The 12,725-nt window shown below is 31.6% G+C and overlaps 1 protein-coding gene across 2 annotated transcripts in view; it reads left to right on the top strand.

Moving 5' to 3' along the window:
- Nucleotides 1–2,210: 2,210 nt before the first annotated feature.
- Nucleotides 2,211–12,725, top strand: part of MS3_00003701 (uncharacterized protein) — a gene marked incomplete at its 3' end in the record, with an annotated part of 32,392 nt that continues 21,877 nt past the window's right edge. For both annotated transcript variants that reach the window (XM_051211560.1, XM_035731379.2), the window contains exons 1-2: nt 2,211–2,569; nt 11,911–12,170. In XM_051211560.1, the coding sequence (XP_051071631.1) occupies nt 12,034–12,170 (137 nt within the window). In that variant the 5' untranslated portion in view covers nt 2,211–2,569; nt 11,911–12,033. The remainder of the gene's footprint in view (nt 2,570–11,910; nt 12,171–12,725) is intronic.

The raw sequence follows: 12,725 nt of genomic DNA, 5'->3' as shown, positions 1-12,725 counted from the left end.
GTCCTTGATATGTCTATCTGATAATATAAAGAAGATAACTTGTATCGATTTAGATTAAGTTCTTGAACGATAGGCTAATGGGTTTAACCTGTGTGGACTCGAAGTGAGACTAACTGCCTTGGGTAGAGAGACGTAAACTCTTCGGTCACCTGATTGGTTGACAAGCTCGCGAGAGAGAGGACGAGTTAACTGGAACACTACTCGATTTGTTCACAATTCCAATTCACACTCCGATCTGGTTCCGATTCAGATTAGTGTAAAAATATAAATGAATAATTAAATGACACGTGACCACAACGCACAAAAAATTAATAAAATCTCGATAATGTAATAAGAAGACGAAGATTATCAGAACTATGTTCTGAAATTTATCAAAGGGACTAATTGCTTTAAATTAAGAAAATTCAATTATTTCCAAAACCGGGGATTAGGGTGGAGAAATAGAGTAGCAAAGGTTATGTTTAAATTACAATAACTTTGGAACAAAAAGCGTATGGTATTAAACCATACATCAAACGAAAGTTATGGTTTGAAGAATAAAATAGGAACAAAAATAAATGTTTTACAAGCTTTGAATTATGTGAAATAACATTCCCCAAATTAGTTTCCGTTGTTTGTCATAGCCTCTCTGTTTCTCTGTTCACACCAAAAATATCTATTTACTTACGAGAGTTTAAGTGACTCTTCCAACAGTTTTTTTAACAAGCCAAACTCTCAACACCAATATTGTTTTATAATGACTGGAAGCTGTGACTATATAGCGTAATTCATTGTTTAGCATTTTGGAATCTGCAGATTAATCATCTATATCATTGATATCAATTGGTTAGTCCACTAGAAATTGACTAATTATTATTTACATCAAATAGTCTATTTGAGAACGAACGTTATGAAAGTATATTGGTCAGCCTAAGAAAATATGATCTTTTTAATGGATTTGGTTAGGAACCAGTGCTAATTATACGTCATTACAATTAATAAATTTTCAATTAAAGAAACAAACGATTTCACAAGTATTTTTCCCCTACTTTTGAAACATTCACAGCATCCACAAAGTAGTAGATGTAATCATGTTTAAAATAAGAGTGAATCACTACCCTTAACTGTAGTTATAAAAGAAAAAAGTGTAATGTCTTCTGATGAACTGAAGCTAAACTGTAGTCATTCTGTACCGTGGGAGATCATAATGATCCTAAACAAACACAATATTTTAAACATGTTTCTAAATCTTCGAAACATATCAAGAAACTAAAGAAAAATTCAGCAATATCACTAATCTAGTTAAAAACAGGACATAAGACTGAGTTTAATTTGACCAAATAATTTGAAAATGTTAAGAAAAATTAAAAGTCCAATCCTTATATATGTGGAGGGAATCTAAGCAATCTGAAAAGACAATATAAGGTACAGATAGCTACACTATGGTAACTGTTGATTAACAAATCAAATCAGAAGGGGGGTTTTGTGGAGATTTTAGTAGTTTATTACTTGAATTCATGAGTCAATTAAAGGTAGGCCAACATGAAAAAATATAATCCTTTATTTCAATCACCCTGGATATGACTCCAATAGAGAATTATATCGAGTTATATTTTTGAATTATCTCGAATTACGTTCCCTTAATTTCAAGAAAAAAGTATATGACTATTTTTTTTGTCACCAAAAACTTCGATAAGCTTAATATACTTTCTAAATCTTCTGTCTGAACTCTTGAATCAGCTTCCTAAGCTCTTCCAATAACGAAAGGCTAAATCTATACAAGAAATTGAACGGGAGAGAAAATGCGAGAAATTTAGAACACTTTACTCTTAGGTTAGTTTGTGTGCAGAAAATCTGAGTATTTGTAGCATTTTAAACGGCTTTGTGTTTCTTGAGGGTTCTAGAACCATACTAAACATAGTAGCAGGATAGATAACCATCCAATCAGAAATATGACACATGACTCTTTACTTCTCAAATGTTTCTGAGAAACTTCTATTCAACTCTGACTGGACAAAATGTTTTCCAACGTTTTCAGTGCACCTCTGAACGTTTTTCGAAAAATAATCTGGATCCCTCTAACAAGACTCAATTGTACTTTTAGTTCGGCAATCAAAAATACGATAGATGTGTCCAAAATCATCGAGAAAACCCTCATTTATTCATTGAATTTTCGACAATACCACACAAATCTACACATTAAATTTTGAATTCATTTCATACCAGATACACTCAAAAACTCTTTGGGGTAATAAGTGATATTAAATACAAATATTGATAAGCTTAATTTCCCAATTTCTTGTTGCATGGGTGAACACATACCAAAATGGTTGCAGAAACAAATGAATTCCAATGGTCAAAAATGATCACACGATAGACAGACATCTTCCTCCATTGCGAAACATTTAATTGAGACTGGTCACAAAGTTGATATCAAGTCAGCATTTGTAATGTTGTTTCATAATCGTTGGATGTGAAAAGACATATACTTTATATAGTGTATTGAACTGTGAACAGAAATAATAACTATCAGTGTACACGTTCAAGTATAATTTTTGAAAAGTTATTTCGTAAAATTACTTTGCATTATGTAAGTCGTTTTGATGAAAAAATATTTGACTTCATTATGTATAATTAGCAGAACGTTATTACAATAATTTCGTTGATCTGTTTAGGTCTTTTGAATGAATAACGGACATCATAAGAGTAAAGAATGTAATTAATTTAAAAAAAGTGATTTTTTACTTTTCATTGAAATTTTCATCAACTATACAAAACTAATTATCTCACAATGTCTTGTTCCTTACAACTTTAGAATTGGCAGTGTTAAACAGTCTAGACAGTATAAATAATTTAACCAAAGTATGGTTCATGGGATGAACTTTGTATATGTTAACAACACTGTATAAACATAAAACTGTTAAAATTAGATTATAGTGTACACCTTAAAGTTGATCTCATTTGTAAGGATATATTGTGCCAACCAAATACTGAATCCTGTTTCTCTTCAGTAAATATTACCGAAATAAAAGTCACACATCCACGATGTTTCGATTGTTCATTTATGAAATGCCTATGTAGTATGTGACATTATACCCTTCAAAGTTCCAAGGTCTTTTTAGTTCTAACAGGCCAGTGGATTAAGATCAAATACTTTGGTAATAGTTATTTAATTTTGTTCTGTAGAACTATATAGACATATATAATATTTTCATAAACTGGTAATGTTATTACATACTATGCACAGTGTAGTTAAATCATTTATATTCAACAGTATATTTGTCACTCTTCGAAATAGATTTTTAATGGAATAAACCAAAGGCACACATGATTTCTTTAATATATCAGTCACAGATGACTATTGAAGTTATATTACTTATCATAAGTGAATCATCATTTAGATCTACATTTTTATTTTGGCTACATAAGATATCTATATATTATCAATTAACTATGTATTAAATATGGGTGAAGAAATGAAAACCACTTGTCATCATTCTTATTTAAATCAGCTGACCATTGAAATGACATAATATTGATATGTCGCAATAGATACTACAATCAATTTCGATTTTTGCTTTGTTATTAACTATAAAGATAACTGTTAATCCAGAAGTTTTATGCTTATATAATTCACAATGATCAAAAACATCAATTCAACATTTGGAATTGAAACAATTCAATAGATAATGAGAAGTAATAACTGATAGGAAGTATCGTTTCTAATCGTTTTAAAGAAATTTCGACAAACCGCGTAAATGTCAATTTAAATACTTATTTTGTTATAAAATGACTGAGTTATTTGTAGAAGATCTTGTTGAGAATGTACTATCATTAACTGATAGAATTATGATTGTTGGAAATATACATATGAGTGCTCATGAATTATGTGTATGTTAGCTAATGATCTCATCAATATTTATAGAGTGAACCCTTTGTTTACTGAGTTATTATTCAACTAATTAAGGATTATATTATTCACTGTGTTTAATTACAAACCTCACATCCTTTAAAACTTAACACGTCTCTTACAATGCCAAATGATTTGTCAACGTGGTAAACTTTGCTTATTACGACAACTTAAAATTAGGTGTCATGTACAATTTTCTCGGTAATGAAGTATAACCTCGTTTTCGAAAATAAATATACGATCAATGAGCTAGATGTTTGTAGCACTACTGACAAATTTAAAGTTTAACTAGTTTTTGCTTCTTTCTGTAGTCATATAGTTGAAAAATTAGAGTCATAATATTTCAAATTGTTTCTGTTTCACTTTGTTTGACCTTCTAGACAGAAATTGTAAATAATGATTCGAAAGGCGAAATATTAGATTTAATTTAATTCCGTGTGGTTATCTCAACCAATAGTTTGAGATATTGATCGACATGGGTCATAATCTGCCACAACGGTATATATTCATTCATTCTTTGTCTTCTCTTAGATTCCCAGTTTAAAAACTATTTTATATTTTTTATTCCGAGAGTTCATTCCTTTACTTAAAATTATACATTTTTTTTATCTCTAATCTTTTCTAACATCATTAGACCGTAATTGCTTGTACTACTCTGGGATGTGTATTGACAATTTTATTTCAATCAGTTGATATGTTGTAGGAAATTCAATCGACACATATTTTCCAGGTTATGAATAACAATGTTTGGGCTACTGCATTATTGTAAACTTGGGTTGCTTATTTGTATATATAGGAGGGATTCACATGAATGATCACACAAACTAAAGGTAATGTGAAGCTCAATAATAGAAATAGAAAATACTTGTAACATATCAACAGCTCGTTGTGAACTAAACTTTGACCATCAGTGATATCCGCGAGCAACTTTGATTTGTTCGTGAATATCTCGGGAAACATGATAATCCACAAAGTTTAGCACTATCAAACTGAGCTTCCTAGTGAAAACGATTTTATGACACTTGGAGCTGTGTTAGTTTGGGATGGGTACTTGACAGTTGTGACACTTCCTACTCCTAAAAACAGCCAGATTGGTGAAGAAAATAACCGTTAATTTCAGAAATTAGGAAGTCCTGACTGAAAAGCTGTCTTTATGATCATGGAAAAGGTAACAATGAATGGAGATCTTCTGTACTTCGAGACGAGAACTAGGTCGCTTTTTTGAACTGGAGGAATATCCATACACCTTTAATAAGGCAACCTTCCAATGAAAACATAATTACAAGTAAAGGACATGGGTAGGATTTAGAAAATCATACAATAATACCAAGGTTGTGCAGCATAAACCGCAACTCTGACTGGAAAAGAATATGTATCTCAACTATTGAATGTTTGAGTCGTTAACAAAACACTGTATCTGATGACTAGCAGATGAGAGTTAGCAGGACGTAAGACGTCTAGACTGTCTACTGACAAATGGATATATTCTGCCATGCTCAAATAAATGTTCTTACTAACGTGAGCTACTACTTGAGGATCATATGTGTTTCTGTGATATTTACAATTAGTTTATTTCCGTGTGCTTACTAGTAACATGTAGAACTGTGCGATTCGTACTCTTTTATTCATGTATGGGTCATTATTAAAATCAGAGATTATTTTGTGAACACAGACGAAGATTATCCATCTGGAATTCAAACCGACCAAGGATTACTGTACAAAGCAATCGTCATTTAATACAAATGTGACTGTTCCCACGACCAGCAAAGAGTCTGGAGAATAGTACACCATGTATTAATCAATAGAATGATGTTTTTATTGCCAGTTCACCCAAATAAAGCCATTAATAATAATAATAACATATTCTTAGTTACTTGTCGGTCTCAACACGTACTGGACAAGACTGCTGAATAGGTAAACCGAATAAATGTTTGTTTTGAAACTAAATTTGATGAGATTGAGATTTCGGAACAATTGACGTTTGTTTGTTCTCACCGAAGTTGGATTTATTGGGGCTTTTCGTCCGTTTTATTTCTCTTGTACGTTTCGCATCATATTTACCACTGCATGAGGTTGAAGCACCTAGTGAATATCGGACCACCTCACACCATGTAGACTATCTTAAATTTGACTAGACGTGATTGAACTTACTTACAAGCTCTTGTCTGTATAAACTAGTGAACTTGATGTTATGCTTCAGTGTTTTTCGGACCTTTTCGAGTATTCTTCGTGTGAAATAAATACACTTGATGATGCTTACTTTTTCGATTGACCCAACTCACTTAATTTACCGGTCCTTTCATCTAAGATCTCACCAATTTTTGTGTTGATTTGGTGAAATGAATTTTGATGAACATTTGTTGTACTTGCAGTTGTCACCTGATTCTCATTTATTTAATCCCTGTCTCCAGTCGTGTACTTTAAATAGGGTCATGTTAGTTTGTTAGTAAATACTCACTCGTATATTCTATGAACGAAAGCTATTGTGTATCTGTATTTTTTGTAAGTTTATGTCGGAACTTACAGACACTACACGACCGATGTACGAATATTTCTCATAAATACGTGACCAATCACATGAAAGACCTTACATACCTATTTAGAAGTGATGTGAATATACATAGTTGAGGTTCCCCATAATTGGACGAAGCAAACCTCTTGTGATGATTATCGGTTTCAACAGTTGTTTAACCAAGATAAATCTCTGCGATTAACAGAAATATTCAACTCGCATTTATTGGCAATGTTCTCAGACCTATTTTTTAATGCCTACTGACAATATATGATAAATATTTATTTCGACTGACAGTGTGAATAGTGTTAACAACAGAGTCATGTAAAAGACCGATCGATGAGTCGATTCGACCCACAGTTATCCGATCTGTGTCAGCAAATCAGTAGAATTGGCAATCAAGAGTTTTGTGTTGATTGAGTATAGAGAATGAAACACTAACCCTTTGAGTGTTGTAACGAACTGAATTCCGATTTGACTACTGTGTGAGAGCTTTGGATTTCATAAGTAATTGATTATTGATTGCATAATATTCATACGCAGATAAGTGAGAACGTCATTCTAAATTGATTTCTGATGGAAATGTCACTAGTTGTTTATGTTCAAAACAGACATGACTTTTCTTTTGAAATCTATTGACCTTTATCAAATGATTATGATGTAGATGGTAACTTATCTGGTTTCTGTTTACATGCTTCGAATGATTTTGTTGATTCAGTAATTTATTGATGAACAGATTAAGATGAAGGGTCACTAAAGTCCCGATTTATTATGCATGGTAATCATGGTATTCAGTTTTGCACGATATGACATAAGTGACACAGAAACATTTGAAAGTAGTTTTAAGAAGTAATTACGATGGTTATTATGATTGCGATTTCTGATACAGTTGTTGTCGTTCTACGGCTTACACCGTGAGATAATGTACTGATTCATCTATCCAGTCAGTTGTCTTGTAAATATGAAATGATCCTTCCTCGAATATATCACGAATCGATTAGTGACGTATGAAAAATTATTTAACACTTGTCGCTGATAAAGGAAATGGAGGTAAATGAACAATGGAATGGTCTACCGTTCTAGTATGTGACTTCACAGAGATGGATGCACGCAACCACACTGGAGGTGAAAACCTGTAACTTCAATTCCGAGTTTGTTTGCTATGTTTTCAATGCGTTGAGTTTGGTTCGAGTAAGTCACATTTTCTACTGCATTCAGGTTGTGATATAACTCAAGTAGAGTCACTTGTTCCATTTAGTGAGTGATGGTGAGTATCGTTTGTTGGTTCGATTGAAATGAAGATGGAACTGTTGGTCATTATCGCCTAGTTTGAAACTCTCCATTACTCTACATTTATCAGACCACGGTGTATTCAGTTGTTACCTTGAATTTATCTTGAACCATTGACGAGACTTCATTTTTATTGACATATCGCAAGCGCTATTCAATAAAATACCTAATATTGTCACAAGTGTAGTAATATCCTAATGAAATACGTTGTTGGAATGCTCATAATATTGTGTATGGATAGCTTGCTAACCCATATGATCAGTAATATATTACGTTACCATTCCTGAATGGCCATACATTTTATCTTTAGAACACCATAGAAATATTATTGTAATGATACTCTAACAAAAGACAAGAAACATAATAGCTGAGAAAATAAATGTCAATCGACTAACTTGAAATGCATCTGTCACTCTACTTGTTAACGTCCTTTCGAATTCCATTGGTATACTTCGAGTATCTTCATTTGGATCATCATTGTTTACTTCATCAAAAGGCTCTTCGTCTCGTACAACAGTTGGTTTGCTTTTGTTTTTATGCGTCTCGGGTAAACAGCATATTAAAAGACAAAACGATTTCTTGAATTCGATGTGATCGTATGTCTACACTGATATATTTATGTATAAATATAAAACGTACTCATTAATTATTGACATGCTTGATAATATTACAAATTCAAGAATTTTTAAAAGCAATTGTAAATACATTACTGACCAGTTAATAAATAATATGGATAAGGTGATAAATCCTAAAAGACAGGTTCTAATAAACAAATAAAGTGAAATATATGGTTGTGGGGTTGATGTTTAATGAGAAGTCTAACATAAATTTCAGTTACATAGTAAGGAATGTAAATAAGTACTTGTACGACAGGTAATGGAATCGGTGAAATCCTTTAATGAAGTTCGATATTAATAATAATATTTGAAATAATAGAATTAAATTATAATAAGGGAACATGTATTAAAATTATGTGTAAACTCTCTTGTGAATGGAAACTTTCTGAAATTTTTTCAAGGTAAACTTTCTTAATTTTGAGAAAGTATTTGACAGCGTGGATGGGAGAATATTATGGAACACAAAGTAAAAAGCAACACGGAGAACACCAGCCCAATCGCATTTGATAGAGGAACTCTGGAACCGGTGGAAAATTTCATGTACCTGGGCAGCATCATCGATGAACGCGCAGGATATGATGCACACGTAACAGCGAGGATTGGCCAGGCAAGGGCAGCATTCCTACAATTAAAGTACATGTGGAACTCTTAACAACTGTCTGTCAACCAACACGAAATTCAAACTATCCAATATGAAAGTGAAGACAATTCTACTGTACGGAGCTCAAACTTGGAGAACTACTACTAACATCATCAAAAACGTTCAAGTATTTATAAACAGTTCTATACGTAAGAAACTGAATGTCCGTTGACCGGATACCATTGGCAACAACCTACTCTGGGAGAAAACAAACCAGCTTCCAGCTGATGTAGAAATTAGGAAGAGACGTTGGTGGTGGATAGGATGTACGTCGAGGAAATCACCAAACCACATCACGAGGCAGACGCTAACTTGTAATACTCAAGGGAAACAGAAAAGATGAAGGCCGAACAACACACTACGTCGGGAAATAGAAGCAGACATGAATAGGATGAATGGCGACTAAAAATACTGGAAAGGATTGCCCAGGACAGAGTTTGATGGAGAGTGCTGATGGACAGCTTATGCTACTCTTTCAGGGATAATAGGGCGTAAGTAAGTATATATTCGTGTAAGTATAAATGCCCAATTATGTTAACCTGATTACATCTATAGGACGACATTTATGGAGACGTTGAGAAGCGCAGTATAAGGAATATGTGAGTAATAACAAGTTGTAAGGAGAAACTACACGATACTTGTTAATGAAATGTTTGAAGATGTAGTTTTTGTCTGATTAACAGATAGACGGGATAATACGGTACATTGGTTGTATTGAAAAAAAACTCTTCAAGGATGTCATTAATCAGAGAAGCATAAACAATACTGTCTTATCAGTCATACTTCTTAAACATTTGTGTCTCCTAACTAGTGTTTTACGTGTTATTAGCAATTTTATATAAGCATCTGTAATAAATAATGTGTTTCCTTGTATGGGATGTTCTCAGTTTGTTTTGGAATGTCATCAAAATATTTAATAAAAATTATGTTGACTTAGCCAGCAGTTGAATTTTAAATTCGCAAATCCTCATATCTTAAATATGAAATGGGATTAAATCCTCAACATGTTTTATGTAGACCAGTTTATTGTCGTTCTAACTGCTTTGTAATCAATAAGTTCTTAGTGCAAATTCATTGATGTGGCATTTTGAATTGTCCTTCACCTAATACATTTGAATCTCAATATGTTAATTCTTGTGTAAGACATCAAAAAAAATCTATCCTGCTGGAATAGGTTGATGTCAGTGATTTAAAGCTTCTATAATAAAAAAATTGTTATATCCCGTTAGCGGAAATTTTATAACTGACTTATTTTACTTTCCTTTGTTTTTATAATACAAAATGCTTTATCATAGTCTTATATAAACAGACTATATGATTTTCGCAACACTCAATACATACATACGTACATACATACTGAACTTGTTATTCTATATTGTCTTTTATTATTTTTTTCTTGACCATTTGTAAAACAAACAGACTGTTTCGTGTCAAATAGTAAAGGATTTTTGCGAATTTTTTATTTGAAACATTTATTGCCCAATAAGTTGTTTGTTGTTTTATGATAAAAGAAAAGAAATGACGTGAAACACAACATCTACATGCCTAAAAATCTGATTAGAAAAACTTTCTGAATACTTCATTTGTTCGTATATCCAAGTCAACATGACAAAACGTCTTTTTTTTATTAGATATTGTTGGAATTTTTAAGGATAATAAAAAGTTGAAATAATGCAGTAGCATATGATGCCTATTTATCACTTTGTTTAATTCTGTATTGTAAGATATTTTAGGAAGAAAGTTAATTATTGATGTATTTCGTGACAATTTTTGGTAAACCATATAATAATAACTCCTGAACAATTCATTTTAATAATCTAGTTTCGATATATTTACTATATCCCGCGTACGAGATCGTAGTTGTGCACTGTTGAGGGATCCCATACACTAGGAAAAAACTGCCTTCCAATGCTTCCAACTTTTCAATGGTGGTCCAATGTTTATTCCATTCATAATGTATCAATCTAAACTCAACAATCTCTATAACCCTATACCAAAAATCTTATTTATTGATAAAAATTGTATTGTTAAAGCTATTTAAGAGCTTATTCATTATGACCAATAAGTGAATAGTCGATTTAACCAATGAAAAACTACTCAGTCTGCTCATCTACTTAAATTCTAAATATAAAATTTTATTGTGACTTTTAATAACACAGTATGGTAAGTCGTTGGTATGATTTAGAAAAACAGTTATATAAAACTTTGAATAATACAAACATTGAATTGTAAAAAGAAAGTTTATTTTGTATAGTTGACCAGAACTTAATTCCTCTGAACAAGGTATCAGTTAATTATGTATGTATAAATTGGTAGAGATTACTTATTTATGTTACATACTTAATATTAAGCAGTGAAATGCATCACTGACGGTAACATCGATCAATAGAATTATTAGAAAGGAAAAATAATACAATCAATGAAAGTACTTTTGAAATAGTGATCTGACAATTACTTTGGATCCTCTCTGTGTAATGTATAGTTGAAATTCTATCAGTCAATCTAATAAGCTTCTGAAAATTATTCTGACATGACTTCAAATAATTTTTTGTAGTGAAAATGATATCTTTTCATAAATATTCAAGTGTTTTGGTTTCATTATTATAATCGAAACGAAGCAACAAAATGATTTGTCATTACTTTGATCTGACATGATGTCCAACTTGGCTAAGACAATTTGTTACTTATACTCATTATTCATACTTTTATCAGTCAACATATTGCCTTAAATGTAAAGAGAAAGAGATAAATTTTCAATTATAGTACTATATTGATTGAGAATTAAGAAAATCATACTATAACCGCTACTTTCTCATTAAAGTATACTTTATTCCGTTTTGCTCTACTTTTTGTGATTAACACATTCATATTTGCATTCAATTTGATGAATAAATAAACTTAATGTAGAAAACTCGTTTATCTCTTCTAATTACATTTATGCAATCGGTTTCTTATATTTTAGAAAACAATCTGAACAATACGAAATATTTCGGGATAAGTTTAGTCATTCTGCAGTTAAACTCATTTTGTTCATCATCCAAACAAGAACATTGATAGTTTCACAGTATATATTCTTTCCTTTGTGATGGATGACAAAAGGCCTGATACAGGTCGTGTTAACACGAAATGTAAATATATCATGCTTCTTATGATTATGACAGTCACATTATACCTATCAATTGAACTATGTCTTTTCACATCGGATCAATATGTATTTTACAAGTAAATTAAAATCATATTTTTCCCGACAATTTTTCATATTTCACTTATTGCCTTTGTTTCATATACATTCATCGATCCAGATTAACTTGAATAACATACTATAAGACTTAGAGATTAATTCATGTTGACGAATCGTTTTTTATCTAAAATTAGCTGGTAATAAGCTTCTGAATTATTTTAGCTCTGTGCAATATGTTTGAATTCAATTCCTTGTTAGGTGATTCTCACAGATATGACTAAATATAAACTATGCACCCTCATTCGTTTTTCACTCCTCTTCCAAGTTGTATGAACTCAGGCTTCAAACCATATTCAATGTAATACATGTCTGGTTTTCATATGATTAGTAAATTTATGAATAAATTCCAGACATTAAGTTTTCATCATAAAAACAAATTCCACCATTTAATCAAATCAGTGCTGAATGACCAGAAATTATTAGGAATTTTGAACCACTTGGCCGACAAAATGGAACAAAAAAGCACAGCTGTTTAGGGTAAACATGTAATTTAGAGAAGGATAACTTAATTTAGATATAGAATTGATAAAAACAAC

The sequence above is a fragment of the Schistosoma haematobium genome, chromosome ZW, assembly GCF_000699445.3.
Source record: "Schistosoma haematobium chromosome ZW, whole genome shotgun sequence".
Classification (NCBI taxonomy): domain Eukaryota; kingdom Metazoa; phylum Platyhelminthes; class Trematoda; order Strigeidida; family Schistosomatidae; genus Schistosoma; species Schistosoma haematobium.
This window is presented reverse-complemented; position numbering and strand designations above follow the sequence as displayed.